We start from the raw sequence: 18,377 nt of genomic DNA, 5'->3' as shown, positions 1-18,377 counted from the left end.
TTAATTGGTAATCTTTATTTGATCTTGAGTATAGGTAATGTCGTATTATCAAAAGGCATTGATTGACAACACCTAAAAGTGCTCATACATATACCCAAGTGAGAATCCTTGAGAGAAACCTCTTGTTACTAACTGTGAGCAACGAGGTCGACCAATTTCTGAGTTGGTCCACCAGGTGAAGCTCTCTATCTTGGAAGTGGTTCTTTTGTGGCTCACACTAGTTTGACCATTGTGAGGGACCGGTCTGACTAGTGTGAGGGACTAGTCTGACCGGTCTTATCGCTAACAGCTAGTAAGGTTTGAAAATCGGTCTAACAGTTGGCCTCACCGATCTGATCAGTCTGGCTCTGATTGTACAACTAGTTTGGGAACGTTGGGTATTTATACCCCTTAGCCCTCTCTTTCGCGGGAGGCTAGTTCCGTTTGCATTCTAAACTAGATTGCAAATCTACAAGTTGGCTTGAGAGACTAGAGTGTGTGAGAGCACTAGTGAAGGATTCCATAGCTTGCGCACTTGTGGTTGACGTGCTCGTGAAGTATTTGTTACTCTTGAAGGTGAAGCATCCTAGACAGCCAAGCCTCGCCGGCTAGCTCCCAAGTTTGTGGTGAGGAGCGGTTGAAATAGACCAAGCTCAAGGGATCGACTTAAAAAAGACTCAAGTCCAACGATTGCCTCAACGGAGACATAGGGTTCATAGCGGTGAATCCGAACTTCGGGAAACAAATTTTGGTTTCAACTTGTGGTTTTCTCAACACTTTACTCTCTAGCACTTATTTGTTGAATTCCAAATCGGTCCACTTGGTTGTGCTTCTTTTGTGTGTAGTGACTTGCTAGAAACACTAGAAATCATCTACAGAGGTACTACACGAAGTTTGGTTTATGTTCGAGCTCGAGGAGGGAAGTTACTCTAATTTTTATGTTCTTTCTGCTTTAGATCGGTCTGCCCGGTCTGCCCAACCGATCTATGGTGCTGACAGTTGCAATTAGTGTTGTAATTTGCAGAAAAGGCTATTCACCTCCCTCTAGGCGACATCAAGATTCTTTCATTTCCTTACTTTAAGTTCTAAAGTGTTCTCGGAATTACAACACACTAAGAATATGCTTTGATAAACAATTTTAAAAAATTAGTTTCTACTTTATAAAAATTATGATTTTACTATTGAAGTCAAAACTAAAGCAATTTTATGAGGCGATAAAATACAACCAAACATGTCATTAATGTGTAATTTATGGAGTGTGTTAACAACACCAAAAAATAATTATTAGAATAAAGATGGAGAAGCACAATTAAATATCATCAACTTATAGGGAACAACTATGATTAAAAATATAGAAAAAAAAAGTAAATACAAGTCAAGTTCTGAGATAGTGATCATGGTCATAGAGGATGGTGAGCATAAAGGAGAGAACTGTACCAAGGTAATAGTAAATTGTTGAACACACGGTCATCTACTTCCGCGAACGCGTCTTGGAGCTTGCAAGGGAGGGGGCCATTATTGCGCGTGCGAGCAGCAGCATTCTGCCTGCGCTGAGCGCGCTAGGTGTCCCTGGCCCTCCGCGCAGCTCTGCGGGCATCATCCTCGTCTTGTGGGGCATCCGCCATCTGCTCGTCGCCAGAGATTTCTTGGGGTAGTTCGTTGGCGTACTAATTGTCGCCGGGATCTCCGACAGTAGCCATGAAAACATGCTGCTTCGGGTAGTGGCCATCATTGCTGGTGTTGTAATCGATCAGGACGGTGTCTCAAGATCCTTCCTACATGATGGGAGTAAGGGGTCTGCCTTGCTGGTAAGGCAGATCAGGGATGTTAAGTAGCTCAGGGGGGCTCCATGCCCTTCCAGTACACGAACCGGTCGTGTGGCGTTGAAGTGATGGTTAGACCCAGGTGACTACCCGAAAAGGCTTTGGTGTCATCATCTGAATCCGAGTAGTTGTCGAAGATGGGAGCCACCCGACAGGCGATGGCGCCTTCCTCTCCGATCATGAGCAGGCGAATTCTCAGCCTTTTATCTTGTCATATGAGCCTTTTTATAAAATAACCTTGATTTGGATTACGGTTAGTTATCGTGATTTGAATTAGGGGGCTTTCTGAAAATTTTGATCTGATTTCACATAAACCCCCCTATTTTGGATCGTGGTTATTGATCGTGATCCGGTATTTTTGCATATAGACCCTCTTTCCCCTTGGAAAGCTTCTTCATTTCTGTTCTCGACGGCTCACCGACGCCAGTTGCTGCCGCATCTGACTAGTGCACGTGCAAGGTCCAAACTCCCCCTAAACCCTCACTCCTACACCCTAATCATCAAAGAGAGAGGATATTCTTAGATTCGTTCGTCAAGGACACAGGAAGCGTTTCTAAAGTTCTAACAAATAGATTAGGTTTGATCCTTGGTAGGTTGGTGGATACCAAACAGAGTGCCTTTATAAAAGAAAGATACATCGTAGAAAGGGTGGTGGTAGCTCATGAGGGATGAGGTAGTCTATAGTGTGCATAGTAGTTATCCACCTGATGTTATCCTTAAGCAGGGCCATCTCCAGGAATTTGGGTCCCCGGGTGAAAATGCAAAATGGAGACCTAAAATGAAAATTGCATGTTTAATAAGATTAAGGTACACTTTCACACAATTGCATGTTGAATTAAATGATTAATTTTGGCTGGCCGTGATAGGGAGTGCTGCTCACTTCACTTTGGGTAGGAGTGTGCAGATTGGAGTCTTCCTGAGCCTCATCGCTGGAGTGCTAGTGGCCAGCTGCTGGCATCTTGTTTTGGTGATTAGCTCATGGCGATTTGCGGACTACCGCCACAAGGGAAGGTGGAATATATGCAGACACATTAGCAGCGGCGACATTTCGTTTAGGAATTGCCGATTTGCCGGGCGAAAGGAAGCGGCAAGGAATAGAAAGTGTTGAAGTGATTGACATAGTATGGGCCTTGGACATTTAAAATTTGGGGGCCTCCATTTTTGGGGCCTGGAGCGGACGGTCCTATCTTAAGTTAGATGATGAGAAAGCCTATGGAACTTTCTTTTTGAAGTTTCAAAATCTAGAGGTTTCTATAATAAATGGCTAAGCTGGCTGAGCTGCCTGATTAGAGGTGGATCAATAGGTTAAGTTCTTATGCTAAGCAACTCGTAATCTCGTAGGCACTTGCCAACAATTTTTTTAAACAGTATTTATGAGAATCCAGCAGGCTAACTGCCCGTCTATTTATTGGTAAAGAAGGACGTCAACAAATTTGTTTATGGGTAGACCTCGACAATTGATCGAACACCTAGGACTGGTATGATTCTGTAATCACTGAATCCAGCATCGTAGATGATCTTCTTCCAACCTTGCTCGTTTCGCTCGATGCCATTGACAACCATGATGAAGAGATCGAACAGGACCTGCGTCTCTTTATGCTTTAGGTCAGATGATCCTGCTCCAACCACCATATCCAGTATTATCACCTTCCCTCCCTCTTCTCTAGATGGTATAGCCTTCCTGCAGTTCTTTAATATTTTGACACACTCGGCATCACCCCAATCGTGCAAAACCCACTGTAACCAAATAAAAAGAGTGGAGAAGTAAATTTGGTGCCAATAGAGTGAACAACAACGAAATGGTTTGCTCATATATTACTGTTACCGTGATAGATTTGAAAAAAAGTGGCAGCGTACCTTGAGGAAGATAGCGTTTCCGGGCGGAATGCTCTCGAACATGTCACCGGCGATGTACTTGACGTCGGTGCCGGCAGGAGCGTCGGCCACGATGTGCGGGAGATCCAGCACGCTGCACTTGATGCTGGGGAACGCCTTAGAGATGGCTTGGGCGGCGACGTCGACCAGCGAGGTCAGCCCTCGGAAGACGTCGCCGCACTCCTTGACGACGATGTCCATGATGAAGCCGCTGTCGGCGACCATGCCGTCGTTGAAGAGCGAGCCGAAGGCCGGGTCGCGGCTGGCCAGGTCCCACGGCTTCTTCCCGTGCGCCATCTCGAAGAGGGACGACGGCTGCTCCGGCAGCTGCTCCCCCTGCTGGAGCCACGCGCCGAGGCCGAGGAACGGGGACACGAAGGCAGCGTTGAGCATCATTGCCAGGAAAGGGCTCACGCTCGTCGAGCCGACCAGGAATGCCGGCGTGAGACCGTAGGAGGCGTTCATGCTACACCATATCCGTCGCTTTCGATTGCCATTTCGAGTTAGCATCGCTGGCATATATAGCCTAATTCAGTAGCATCGCTGGAGCACCGTACTGTCATCGATAGAGATTATTAGACGGAGAACAGTCCCACTTTTAGAGTAGTGCCAATCGTCACGTAACTTTCGGCTTCCCCACTCACGGAGGTAGTGATCCCAACATCTAGCCTGTCGGCAAGTAAAGCCATGGAGATGCTAGTCGACCTGTCACCCTGCCACAATCGCACCACATGGTCACCCGTTGATGGTGGGCCATCAGATCCGTCAGGGATGAGGAAGGGTGTGTGGGAGAAGCAGCCAGGTCGAGGCAATGCAGCGGGCACATCTTGATCGATCGCTTTCAGATCCAGATGGGATGGCAGCAAACCGCGACGCAAGCGCAACAGTAAGCGTGCATAGGGTTTGCTATGGGATGGATGGATGGAGCGATCGCAGCCGCACAAAGCTAAGGGTCGAAACCGGGCGGGGAGGCCCGGTAGTGGAGTTGAATGGATCACGGGGTGGGCCGCCGGTTTCCGTTTAGGTGAAGATTGGGTCCGGAAACCTGAGCCCAATATTGCGAGGGATCGCAGCCCATCACAGTCACCGTGGCTGGGTTGGACGGGAAACCATCCTATTCATGGTCCATGTAAAGGAAGGAACATGTGTAATGAAAAAGGAAGACCATTTCCTGCCTGGTCCAAAATATTAAATATCGTACCATATAGCCATATAGGAGTACTGCAAAAGTTTAAATAGAATCTTTCACGCAAAATGAAACGGAAAAATCGACCATTGTTTCTCTCAATTAATTCTTTTTGCGGGTATTCTTCTCCCATTTAATTTACAATTTAGTTCTCCCTTTCATGTGAGGGACCATACCCGACTCTTTTTATTGATTCATACTCCCTCCGTCCCGGTTTAAGTGCATTTGGAAGATTTAAAAAATGTCCCAAATAAATGCACGATATGAGGTTCTGAATGTTGCAGCTAGTGGAGCAGGGTACGCGGGCCCCATTCATTTTAGAAAGCAACTCAGCACCGCACCCTCTTATCAATTAAAAAAAACACCGCTTCCTCTCTTCCGCAGTCCACCTCTCCGGCTCTCCCGCACGCCTGGTTCTCATCGCCCCCTCGCTTTTGCTGCTCCACATCTAGCGCTGCCGCCCTCGACAAATCCCTTGCGCCCCCTCCCCTCTGCTGCGTGCCTTCCAGATCTGCCGGCACCACTCCATCCACATGCTCCCTGTGCCCCCTCGTCGTCTCTCCACACCTCGATTTCATGGCTGGCGGCGGTAGGGGCCCACGGCATCGCGGCCGGATCTACCAGCGTCGTGGGGGCTCAAAGCGTGCCCGCTCTGAAGGAAACGGTGAGGGGATCTGCGTCCGCGGGCACCGCATCACACTGGTGGGACGCATGAGAGTTGACGCCAATGGCGACGTCTACGTCCCAGACTCCGAGGATGAAGAGTCCGGCATGGTGGTGGATGCGGGCGGCGTGGAGATGGCCGATTTTGGGGCCGGCTCTGGTGCCGCGGATGGCGCCCAGATGGCCATTGTTGGAGTCCCCGCCGAAACCATCACGATTGGGGCCGTCGGGGTTGCGGAGGATGGCTTCGATGTGGTGACTAAGGGCGTCCCCGCCGATGCTGTCGAGGTTGTGTCCGACGGGGGCGCCACAGATGCCGTTAAGGTTGCAACTAGCTTAGGGACCAGTGAGGAGATGCACCCAAAGGTGGCTGCCCGCATGAAGAAGTTGCTTTCCCAAATGGATCCTACCTTCCACGACGTCTTTGTCAGCATGTTCAAGGTTTATGGTGCCTGCTTTCTTCAAACCCTAGTTCATTTGCTGATGCTTGATGTGTGATGATAAAATAATATTGATGTGGGATCAGGATGTCTACTATGTGTGATGGTGAATGTTTATATGTGCTAATAGCTGTTCATATGTGCTACTGAATATGTATGTTTAAGTTATGATGCTTGTATAATAATTAAGTGGTGTTCATCGAACCATTATGTGACCCTTAAATATAAATTTGTGTATTATGTTTTGCAACATGATGAGAGGGCGTGCTTATATGTACTAATTATTTGATATATCATTTATCATACCACAAGGATCATGAGACGGCAAGCTACTACGCGAAAACAATGGACTGAAATAGGTTATTACTTCGCCATATCCAGTTATTTTTATGTCATGTTTAATATTTTCTACATACGAATACCCAAACATTTAAAGGAAAATGTTGACCAAATTAGAAAACTAAATCGATCAAAGGTAGTGAGTCTTCTTGTAAAATCTTAAACCTGAGAACAAGTGTGTCTCGTGTGCAAGTGGGGTAGATAGGAATATTGCATTGCCTTCTCCAGAACAGCCTAATCCTTAATTACAAAAGCAGCGGTTTATTTAGCACTAGCAATACAATTATTTAGCACTGCGTCACATTGTCATATAGCTGGCGGTCAACACTAAGGCTTTTAGGCAGCATACCTAGTCAAATACGTTTCTACAAATGCAAACACGTGCTCATATACAGCATTATCCATAGAGTCAGTTGCTTAAAGCAGAGTTTTATACAGCTGTGCCTAATTCTTAATTACAAAAGCTATGGTTTGTACAACATTATCCATACAGTTAGTTACTTAAAGACTGCATCACATTCTCATATAGCTGGCGGTCCACAGTAAGGCTTTTAGGCAGCATACCTAGTGCCTCAAGCCTATCTTTGTCCATGTGAGGAATCTTGTATCTATTTCCACCACCATCTTTCATTACCTCAATCAAATAGCCTTGTAGTGTGAGAAAAACCCTATTCAAAGTAGATGGATCATATTCATTGAATTCTTTTTGCACATTTGCAATCAGCTCATCTATGCTCCCAGAGATCGTACCATAGGCTAAGGATTGAAGAGAATTAAAGAAGCCTAGGTCTAGTACATTCATATTCGGGGAATTTGGAGGTTGGTTGATGATCCGTATGTCCATCCCTGTCTGTGCTACAGCAGCAGCAAATTGTTCATCATTCACTGGCACGTGAGAAGGGGCATTATCTTGCTGGATCCAAATGGTCCTTCTTGCATCTTCTCGAGGCCATCGTGCAACAATAGCTGGCAGAACTTTAGCAATCATATACGACCTCATCATATCTCGATTTACCTTGATACACTTGGTGACTAGGGTTCCCCTTCCTCTATTACGGCTTCTTCGTTTTGCTGGTTCCTGTATGAAATGAATTGGAAGTAAGGATCACAAATTAGAACCGCAAATTAATGTAAGAAAGTGAAAAAAGTGTGGTACCTTTCTGATAAACGCCCACACTCCTATCTTTCCATCAAAAGTACATTTACCTGCATCATCATATCTAGGTCTGGCCACTGCCGTCAATAACATAACTTTGCCAATAGAATTTTTATTTTGCACAGTCCTATATGGGTCCTCCTCTTCCGGGAGTAAATAGTAGGTCATGTCCTTTTTTGTGGTGTTGTACCACTTCTCATCTTGGTGGATGATGTTTTCCATGTCAATGAACTTAGGTTCATTTGGTAATGTCCTTTGATCTAACATGCAAATACACCACCGTAGTCTGTCTTTCTTGTTTCCTTCCTTCAATAGAGGTTTTAGTGTGTTGGAGTGGTGTCGTAGTTTCCCTTCCTTGAACCACCTGTGTACAGTGCTCTTTGGTACACCAATGGCTTTAGCTAGAGATCATATATTAGTCCTCTTATGCAAGGGAACTCTAAGAACCTCTGATAGATGTACTTGTTTTTTTTGCACCCACAGTTCATTGGCTTCCTTGATCTAACATCCACCGGTCTTCCTTGTGCACGGCACTCCTTAACCCTCCGCCAAACACGTTGCACTTGATACCTACTAACCTATAACATTTCAGCAACTCTAGTTGTGGTGTTCCTCTTTAACCTTCCAAGCACACTTCTCTCAAGCAATGCTGCATAAATTGCAAGCCTTTCAGCTTCTGTCAAGTTTTTGGATCGATGTGCAGTGTTTCCATTTGCATGGTCACGTTCAAAATCCAAGTCCTCGAATTCATCTTCATCAAAGGCAATGTCCATAGCATCAACGTACTCCATCATGTCTACGAAAAAGGAGAGTACGTAGTCAGTCCTACCTAACACTGAAGACCAAAGATAGAAGGTATCATAGTTCTGGAAAGCAGATGGGTCATTCCGTTTGTTCTATTACTAGGCTGGTAGCATATTTTCTTGTGATAGAAAGCGGGCTGGAAGTATATTTATGGTAAGCATGTGGGCACTAAAAATGATTACATTTTTCTTCTAATGATCTAATTTGTTTTGCTGCTCTTGTAATGAACGTGCATCATTTAGGAATCAACATGAGAAAAATGTTGTTATGGGTGGTAGCCTATGTTATGACTATGAACAAGACTTATTAGACTGATGTAACTAAAAGAAGGAATTACCTTCATTTGGTTGTTGCAGCTCAAAAGGATCAACATTGAGATCAAGTAAGGGATGTCCATGCATAGCAACCTGCTCATCTTCCTGGAGGAGGTGGGACTGAGTTTCTTGGAGCCAATGGACTTCATCATCCACCAGGACATGGACCTCATCTTTTTGGAGATGCTGGATTTCATCCTCTTGCTCATCTGCTGGTGGTTCTTCATTCAGATCAGGTAAGGGATCTCCATCTCCTTCTGGTACTGTGTTTAGATCAATGATCATGGCTTATGATGAATGGGAATGCAGGCTGGAGTGGATGATGACTCATTTGGTCACTGGAGCTCATGCTACGTTTCTTACAAGGGGAAGGGCAGGCTTGAGATCATGATGGGTTTATATAGTGGGGACTGCTGCAATGGCGGTTCAGTTCAAATTTTGAATCTCTATGTAATGACGCCATTTTGTTCTATTGATTTTTATGGTCCGGGACCTTCCAGTTTTTTTTTTTTGAAGAAAGTGGGACCTTCCAGATAGCATACGTGGAGGCACGGTAGCCTCAAGTGTAACATGTCTGCCACGGCATGTCAGTTCTATAAAAAAAGGATGTTACATGTCAGAGAGAACTGAGTAAATGATTAAAAATATTTCTGGTCACATTCATATAGGGGTAGAAACGTCATTCCCTATCCATACTAAGGTTGCAGTTCAAATTCTTAGATTGCACTTAAACTGGGACGGAGGGAGTATTAGTTTGGACCTCTTTTTATCAAAAAAAAAAATGTATGTATGTATGTATGTCACACACATGTGCATACGTTCACCTCAATAAATACACGAGGACCTTCTAATTATGAATGTCATCACAGACACCTCAGAAGAAATGCCATATCCCATATTCCCATAGTATTACTAAAAGAAATAGTTGCATCAATAATAGGGCACTAAAAGAAATGTCATATCCCATAGTACTCCTATGATGTGCGGGAACTTATATAGATTTGGATCTAAACATGAAATGAAAATACATAATTGACCATCATTCTTATTAATATTATATCTCTACTATTTTTTAGTTTTAACTCAGCATACTCCTGCAAATTTTTACTGTTTGCTTGACCGAATATTGGCTTTTGCAGACAAAAAGCAAAGATAAAAGGTGTTCCTCACTCGAAACTTTAATAATAAAAAATAATAAAAGGAAAGTTTTTTTTTGAAAGAAAATAAAAGGAAAGTTAAAAGAAAGAAATAGAGGGTCCTTTGGAAACCAACAACCACCCGCAGCACCCGCCACCAGCGCCGCCTTGATCAGCACCATGGCGGGAGATCCGGCCACCGGTGGCGACGGCGCCGCCCACCCCGCGTCGGGCGGCAAGGGCTCCCGCTCGTCGACGCGGCACCGGCAGTTCCGCGACCGCGCGAAGAACCGCGTGGACGACCTCGAGGAGATGTTCTCCGGCCTCCAGTCCGCGCGCAAGGAGAGCCGCTCCGCCGACGCCGCCGTCCTCGAGGAGCAGGTCCACCAGATGCTCCGCGAGTGGCGCGCCGAGCTCAGCGCCCCCTCCCCCGCCTCCTCCCTCCAGGCAAGTACGCCGAACCCTAGCCCTCCCCACTTCCCCTTTCCTGTGCGGTAGATTGGTGCTGACTGGCCGTGGTGGTGCGGCGCAGAACTCGCAGAGGAACAACAAGGAGGCCTCGGATCCGCCGTCCGAGACGCTGCGGCTGCTGCAGCTGGCGGTGGCCGAGGAGGAGGATGACGCCACAAGCAGGCTCACAGTGCCCCGATCGCCGCTGCAGATGCAGGATATTCATCAGAACCAAGGGCAGGGGCACGGGCAGGACGTCCAAATGCCTAATCTCAATCAGCGGTGTGAAGTTGTGGCTGGGGGCGCTGCCCCCTCACAGCAGTCTCCGGGTCAGGGACTGCAGGGAGATTGTGGAGAAGTAGCTGCCGTCGCTAATGCAATGTTCAATGAGGAGGTAAAATTTACATTTAAAATGTCCGAGTTTGAATCTGTTCTATTTTTCCTATTTATCGTGTGAAGGAGCTTGCCCCCGAGACTTCTAGGTTTTTGTTGACGAGTTGCTAACATTGATTTGTTTGTAGCCCTTCCAAGCATGTGAGTTTTGTTGGATAGGGTGTAATCCTCAAGTGATCTGTCACTATGTAGTTGTTTTATTGAGGCATTTCAGTCTATCTATATACATATGATGCTCTCGTTCAATTACTACTGATATCATCACAATGAAAAAAAACGCCTACTGGAATTGTATGCATGTCTTGAAGTTTCAGTTTTGCCCAAGCATTCATTAATTTTGTTTCTCTAGTTATGTTTAGTAGCAGACTTACTCTTTAATGTTGTAGATTACTTATGAGCTTTTTCCTTCTCCATTTTTCAATATTTGCTTTATATTTTGCTAATCAATTTCAAATTTTGTAGCTGATTTATAATCTTGCCAACATGGCATCATGTCTTATGTTTCATTTGTGAATGTGATTTCATGACTATTTGTCCAATTCTATGGTGAGGATATAGTGCCTCGGAAACACGGATACGTGGCTCTGATGGCGTATCGCGTATCCAATACGTATCTGTCGGTACCCTGCAACTGGGGTACCCACTCCTACTGTGCCAAGACTCGCGTAGTTATTCGTAACTACGCCCTAAGGAGCTGAGCAGCCGGACCCCTGGGGTCCGACTCCATCTCACCGGACCAACGGTCCCGGACCCGCTTCCCACTCGGGGACGGGTCCGGTGTCACCACGTGTCCCAGAGGTGGAAATACTCAGTACCTATGGCCGCGGACCCGGACCTCCGCACGTGGGTCCGGGACCTCCACGTGCCATCCGGACTCCTGCAGATGGGTCCGGGACCTCCACGTGCCTATCCGGACCCCCGTGAGCTCTCGGCTCAGCTAGCTGCCCGGGAGGGGTCCGGAGCCGCCACGTGTCACGCAGACGCGGGCGCAAGCCTTCCGCTGGAAGCTCCCTCACCCACCCGCATAAGTGCGAGTGGTTGAGGCGTGTTCTGCTGCCGCTGGGCACGGGGCAGCTTTTGTCAGTCCACACTGTGGATCGCCAGTTACCGAGGCGGCTCGTCAGTTACCAAGGCAAGCATTAAAGACTCAGCGCCGCGAGCATGGACGACGAGTCATGATGACCAGCTACTGACTGGAGCAACAGTACACGCTGCTACAGTGGACTGAGTCAGTAGTTCGGCGCTTCATCATGACCTCGACGCGCGGCTGCAGAGGCTAGACTCTACTCTGACAGGACAGCTCAAGACCATCCCTGGTCAGAAGCTACGCACGGAAGCCGACGACAAGATCTCCGGATCTGAGGCATTGAAGGCCAAAGTGTAGTTTATAATACATCGCCGGGTCCACATGTCGGGGCCCCGCTCAGTGTACGTGCTCCCCTTGGACATATAAAAGGGAGAGCACGCCCTCCTTCTAGCAGAGAGATCTCTCGAACAAGCTCTCCGGACACACAAGCTCTCACAACTCTCTCACTCTCGTGGGAGGGCAATACAACACACAGTGGACGTAGGATATTACGCTCCGGCGGCCCGAACCACTCTAATCCCGCTGTGTTCATCGTGTTCTTGAGCGAGATCGAACTAGGACTAGCTAACCCCCGAGTACACACCCTCTGGGCTAGGGCGGGTGCCTTCCGCCACCCGGCTGTGGTCTGCAGCACCACGACAGTATCCGACACGGATACGCCGCCAATACGTGTCCTGGACGTATCCGCGAGCTGGGCCGTATTGGGCCGGGAAACCTTAGATTCGATACGTATTTGGTAGGATATGGCCCAGTTATAGCCCACCAAAAGGAGCAGGGGAGGGGATCTGGCGCCGGATCCACCGCCGCGAGGGAGGAGCAGGGGAGGGGAGCCGGATCCGGATCCGCGACGCTCCGCCCTCCCCATCCGCCTCCGTCCCTGCTCGCCGGCCGCGCGCGCCGCTCGGTCCACCCGCGCTGCTCCGCTCGCCCGTGGCCGCGTGCTGCTCCGCTCCTCCCATGGCCATGCACGCCACCCGTGCCGCTCCTCCCGCCTCCGCCACTCCGCCCGCGCCGCTCCGCTCGCGGCCGTCCGCGCCAAGCGGAGAGGAGGAGGGTAGGCAGCAGGGGAGGGGGAGATCCGGCGACGGAGGCCACACCGAGCGGAGAGGAGGGTAGGCAGCAAGGGAGGGGGAGATCCAGCGGCAACGGAGGCCGCGCCGAGCGGAGAGGAGGAGGGTAGCCAGCAGGGGAGGGGGAGATCCGGCGGCAGAGGAGGGTAGGTGCCGAGCGGAGAGGAGGATGGTAGGCACCGAGCGACAGAGAGGAGACGGGTGGCAGTGGAGACGAAGGGAGGAGGCAGGCGGCGGCGATGGAAGTAACGAGAAGATAAGGTGGGAGTAGATAAAGATGGGCCTGGAAGATAGGCTGGGCTTTTTTGGGGTCTTTCTGTCTAACTTTCAATCTACAGCCTTCTACGTTTTCTTTGTTTTGGCTGGTAATTGCTATTACAAGGTAATTTACTGTTTTCAAAATTTTAATATGTACCATTATTTATTTATTTAAAAATAGTAAAACGTATCCACGTATCGGTTTTTTTAGAAAATTGCCGTATCCGCGTATCCGTATCCTTCCGATACCGATACGCGTATCCGTATCCGTGCTGCATAGTATAGTGCAACATGGTTTCATATAGCTCACTTTTGTTAAGAAATGATTTTTGTATGTTTTGTTCTTTGTAGACCAAAGTATAGATTAGTACCGTAATCCATCTTCAGTCACCTTCAGATGCGAATAAGTGATGAGTTTGTTTCAGCTTGCAGCATCAAATTCTGGAGGGCTGTACTTCAGTATGCTAGCATAGAAAAATATGTTAATGCATGTGAATTATGTGGTAGTAGTATTTCTACGCTTCGAAGAGCACAAGTCATAAAAGTAAACTCTTGCGTAGTTAAATAAATTGTAACTCAGAAATAATGTAGCCCTAAAAACACATGTTTAGGCCTTGTTTCCTGTCTCTGTAACTCTGTTGAAACCAGTTTTGAGTATCTTATTAAATTTTTAAAGGCTCTAAGCTGTGCCTCTCAAATATGAAAGGACCATATGCACATTTTATGTTACTATCTGTTTCTTCTTTCTCAAACAAGTAGGAGAGCTGCCCGTCATTGTATTAAGTAGGAATTTGAGGTCAAAATTATATAACTTGTAGACAAGGAGGAGAAAACAGTACAGAGAACACTGGGGGATAGAAACAGAGAAAAAGAAAAACACAGACAATACAGCAGTAGACAACAGCCATTCCATTCAGTTTCATTTGTTTGGTGGCCATAGTGCCTGTTCATGTTAGGTGTACCATCTATATTGATATCTTCAATGAGCCTTTTTTAGAAGTCTTTTTTAATAGGGTTAATTGGATCCATGCCATTACAATTGTTCAAGTTCACTGATCTACCATTACAATTCGTCATATTGGAATCGTGCCACTGCAATTTGACAACTCTCCAAAACATGACATTACTTACCCCTTCGACATGTTTCAAAAAATTTATGGACCAAAATAGCCCCAGCCTTCTTCTTCCTCTCATCCTTTCCTTCCTCTCTCTCGATGGTCAGATCCCCGCCGCCGTCGCTGGCTCGCTGCCAGGGCGCCTCCCACCTCTGCTTGTACGTGGCCAAGCCCTGGGGCAGCATCGGTGCTGGACGTCGAGCGCGTAGAGGAGGAGCACTAGCACGTCGCGGCCATCCCGCCGCCCGAGCTCGCCGAGGAGGAGCGCGAGCACGTCACGGCCATCCTGGTGCCTGAGCCTGCCGATGTCGGCGCCAGCTTCCAACATGCCCTCCCACGCAGATGACGTTGATGACTGGGGGGGCACTAACCAGCTCGAATCACGCTACCCCAGCCTTGGTCATCGCCGGCGGCGGAGTCGCTGCGCATCAGCCGGTCTCTAATGGCCGCCTCGACGGAGCGGGTGCTGTCGCCGGGTGACGCAGTGTCGTCCGAGTTGGCGAGGGAGACGACGTTGAAGTAACAGGGCCACGTCGCCGCGGGGGTAGGGCGGCGAGAAAAGCCCCCAGGCGGCGGCAAGCAAGAGTGTTGCCGTGAGAAGCAAGCTCGTGAGGAAGGGAGTAGCCATCGGCAGTCACTGAAAATTTTCTCGGCAAGTGCGTGCTTCTTGTCCTCTACCTCAATCGAGGCTCAGTGGATGTCTGGATCCCATTCTTCAGAGCAAGCAATGTCTCGATTGTAGGGGAATTGCTCACCGCGATGACGAGAACTCCCATCGCGTGGGGATGGCTGGCCACAGCGGGGATCTGCCCATAGAGAGAGGAAGGAGAGAGAGGGAGGGGATGAGAGGAAGAAGGATGAGGGTATTTTGGTCCATAAATTTTATGAAACACACTGAAAGGGTAAGTAGTGGCATGTTTCGGAGAGTAGTAGAATTGTAGTGGTATGATTCCAATACGATGAATTGTAATGGCAAATTAGTGAACTCGAACAATTATAATGGCATGGATCCAATTAACCCTATTTAATAAGAAAAAGCCTCTGTCTTACCTTTGGTTGCAGGTGTACTATATAGACCATGATCTAAGTATTGATGATTTTCTTCAAGATGATGATTACAAAATAAATCTCCCTGGTTCTAATGAAGATCACTTCAATAACCTGGATGGGCTCGGTCCGCTGGAACATCAACAGTTCGATTTGCCGTTAGATCTGCCACCAGAGTCATATGCTGATGCAAATAACTCTGAGCAAAATACTGGAGATGTCTTTGTACATATGTCAGATTTGCTTACAACAATATGGCCATCACCCTCGCAGTATTTGGGGCCAAAATGTGCACTTTGGGACTGTGGTAGGCCAGTTGGAGGGTCAGAAGACTCTGGAGATTACTGCAACCCTTACCATGCTGGTTTGGCTTTGAATGATGATGGTCTTCTTGGGACAAGACCTGTGATGCGTCCAAGAGGTATTGATTTGAAAGATGGGCCTTTGTTTACTGCTCTTATTGCAAAAGTACAAGGAAAAAATGTTGGTATTCCTGTGTGTGGAGGGGCTGCAACTTCTAAATCGCCATGGAATGCACCTGGTAAGTCTGGTTATATTAGTGCCTACTTGTATGGTTAATGTTGATATTAGCAAATTATTGTGCTAACTATTTATTTCATGTGGTTGTTGCAGAACTTTTTGATCTTTCTCTTCTGGAGGGTGAATCTCTTAGAGAATGGCTTTTCTTTGACACTCCAAGAAGGGCATTTGAGAGTGGCAACCGGAAGCAAAGGTCATTGCCAGATTACAATGGTCGTGGGTGGCATGAATCAAGGAAGCAGGTGATGAAAGATTTTGCAGGTCTGAAGAGGTCCTATTACATGGACCCACAACCATCAAGCAGCCATGAGTGGCATCTTTTCGAGTATGAGATCAATGCTTCTGATGCTCTTGCCTTGTACCGTCTTGAGTACAAGTCTTCTGACTCCAAAAAGGGTGCCAAATCAAAACTTGCCAGTAGTTCACTGACTGAAATCCAGCAGCAAATGGTCAGGCTGACCGCAGACAGTCCCGTGGAAAACAAACGGACTGCTAGGAGCAAGACAAAGGCTAATCATAAGGATACAAATGCAAAGGCTTTTGCACAAGTTAACACCCCCAGTCAAGTTAATTCTTCAAATGCTTATCAAGCAGCACCGCAGGTGAACCAAATGACATTTCTGAATGAGAATGTCGTCTATGGACCTCATCTTCCACATTCTGAAAATGTCATATATGGACCTCATCTTCCACATTCTGAAAACATCATGTACGGACCTCATCTTCCCCATGGATACTCTGCCGAAGGAAGCAGCTTCTTTTGGAACCGAAGGGATGGGACTTGAAGAGGCTGCTCAAACATTGTAATTTGCACTTGTCCAGTGCAAACTCTAACAGCATCTGGGGCTCAACTGGGTTCCCCTTCACCTCTTGTAATCGTAATTGGTTGGTCCTGCTGGGGACTTGGCTGGCCTGGTGTGTTTGAAACGGTGATATACTTGCATTAACTGTGAGTGTAAATTATAGTCTGGTGTCCTAGCGGCCAATCTGAGTGTAAGATAAAGAGTCTGCTGTACCAGTTGCTGCTTGGGTTAGGTTTTTGACCCCCCCCCCCCCCCCCCACCAAGTTCCTTAAAACCATTTTGAGTTTCGAATATATGTTCACTTAGCCACCTAGGTTAGAATTTGTGGAGTCCGGTTTAAAATTGTGGTTACCATATCTGGCAAATTAGTTCGTTTTCTTGGATTCCATCTACATCACACCATTGCTCTACGCCTCAACCATGTACTGATAAGCAGCCCTGCGCAGTTTTTTTTTTTTTCTTGACACATCCCGTTAAATGACTCATGAAGTGGACGAAGCATTTGCGCACCGGGGGATGCAGAAAGAAAATTGTCTGAAATCTAGTTCAGCATATTTACCAACCCGAATAACTTGTTCAGCATTCTTACCAAACCGATTACATTAGGACCAGGCCAATTGATTATCGATAAACTGAAGCGAACAACCACACACGACGGTGCTGGCTTTTGGCGTTCCAGATGCAGTTCTCCGTATCTATTGCCGTCGTTCATTCGAACTGCAACAGATAAGTTCATTGGCGTGTATATATGCATCCAGCCATCCATGCAGCTCCCGTAGCTTCACATATTCATCGATCAGTCATGATCCAGCGATCATCTTCCAGAGCCGATGATGTCGCGGCAACAGAAGATTAAAAAAAAAAAGAAAAAACGACGCGTAACGGCGCCTGTGCTCGAACCACTGTGATACCGGACACCTTGGTCCGATCGGAACGGCGCAATCCGACAGCCCTCCCGATCCCGACTCAACTTCCTGCTGCCGCTAGATATAAATATAACTCCCGTCAAAGACCTCAGCGTCCAGATGGCGTGTTCGCTCCTCCCCGCGGCGGCTCCATTCTTGCCGGTCCCTTGCCGCCGCGCGCCGCAGCTGTCGCCGTCGGCGCGGCCGTTCCAGCCGTCGCCCCGCGTCGTGCTGGTGCAGTGGACGCCGCCGCCTCGCGGCTGGTTCAAGATCAATTTTGACGGTTCAGTCTACCACGACGGCTCCGGGCGGGCTAGCATCGGCGGCGCGATCCGCGACAGCGCCGGCCGCGTCGTGCTCGCCTTCGCCGAGCCGACGGAGCACTCGACGGTCGGCATCGTCGAGGCGCGCGCCATGATCCGCGGCCTGCGCCTCGCTCTCGGGCTGGGCCTGCGGCGGGTGGTGGTCGAGGGCGACGACCTCGTGCTGGTGCAGCTGCTGCGCGGCGAGGAGACGCAGACGCGGATCCCCGTCGCGATGCAGGAAGAGCTCCATGGCCTGCTGCGGTGCTTCGACGGCTGCGACGTCCAGCACGTGTACCGGGAGGGAAACGCGGTGGCGCACACCCTCTGCCGGCAGGCGTACCACGGCCCGGGGGTGTGGGTGGGCGGGCGCGTGCCGCTGCCGCTCGCCGTGTGGGAGAAGAGTGAAGATGACAGGCATGGCGTGGTGCACGAGCGCACAGTGGGCCGTGCAGGCTGAGATGATCGCTCGTCGTTGGCGTCGTCCGTGTTCAATCCGGCAAAGCGCTTGCACTGTCTCGGCCAGGACGATGCCGGCGGCGAGCACGGCGCCTGAAGACACCGGACGGGGGAGGCGGGGGGCGAAGGCGGAGCTGCAGGAGGTGCTCACCGGCCTAGAACGCATGGCCAGCGACATGAAGGAGCTCGTCGTGCTCCTGAGCTGCTACCCTCCGGTGCTCCGCGAGGCAGAG

The 18,377-nt window shown here is 48.5% G+C and overlaps 3 protein-coding genes and 1 long non-coding RNA gene across 4 annotated transcripts; 3 read left to right on the top strand and 1 right to left on the bottom strand.

Annotated features, from left to right (window-relative positions):
- Positions 1-3,172: 3,172 nt before the first annotated feature.
- On the bottom strand, positions 3,173-4,183 carry LOC120667412 (O-methyltransferase ZRP4-like). The gene is made up of 2 exons (XM_039947492.1): positions 3,660-4,183; positions 3,173-3,539 (listed from the first exon to the last, which is right to left on the bottom strand). The coding sequence occupies exons 1-2, from the start codon at positions 4,140-4,142 to the stop codon at positions 3,240-3,242; spliced, it is 783 nt and encodes a 260-aa protein (XP_039803426.1). The 5' UTR covers positions 4,143-4,183; the 3' UTR covers positions 3,173-3,239.
- A 2,137-nt stretch (positions 4,184-6,320) lies between these two features.
- LOC120664925 lies at positions 6,321-9,246 on the top strand. The gene is made up of 2 exons (XR_005671054.1): positions 6,321-8,815; positions 8,889-9,246. It is a non-coding gene; the product is annotated as an uncharacterized LOC120664925 (long non-coding RNA).
- Positions 9,247-9,852: 606 nt separating this feature from the next.
- LOC120664924 (transcription factor VOZ1-like) lies at positions 9,853-16,672 on the top strand. Its single transcript, XM_039944316.1, has 4 exons — positions 9,853-10,162; positions 10,248-10,559; positions 15,151-15,676; positions 15,769-16,672. The coding sequence occupies exons 1-4, from the start codon at positions 9,896-9,898 to the stop codon at positions 16,458-16,460; spliced, it is 1,797 nt and encodes a 598-aa protein (XP_039800250.1). The 5' UTR covers positions 9,853-9,895; the 3' UTR covers positions 16,461-16,672.
- Positions 16,673-17,503: 831 nt separating this feature from the next.
- LOC120667640 lies at positions 17,504-18,145 on the top strand. Its single transcript, XM_039947676.1, has one exon. The coding sequence runs from the start codon at positions 17,504-17,506 to the stop codon at positions 18,143-18,145; it is 642 nt and encodes a 213-aa protein (XP_039803610.1).
- The last annotated feature ends 232 nt before the right edge of the window (positions 18,146-18,377 follow it).

The sequence above is a fragment of the Panicum virgatum genome, chromosome 3N (genome assembly GCF_016808335.1).
Source record: "Panicum virgatum strain AP13 chromosome 3N, P.virgatum_v5, whole genome shotgun sequence".
Classification (NCBI taxonomy): domain Eukaryota; kingdom Viridiplantae; phylum Streptophyta; class Magnoliopsida; order Poales; family Poaceae; genus Panicum; species Panicum virgatum.
This window is presented reverse-complemented; position numbering and strand designations above follow the sequence as displayed.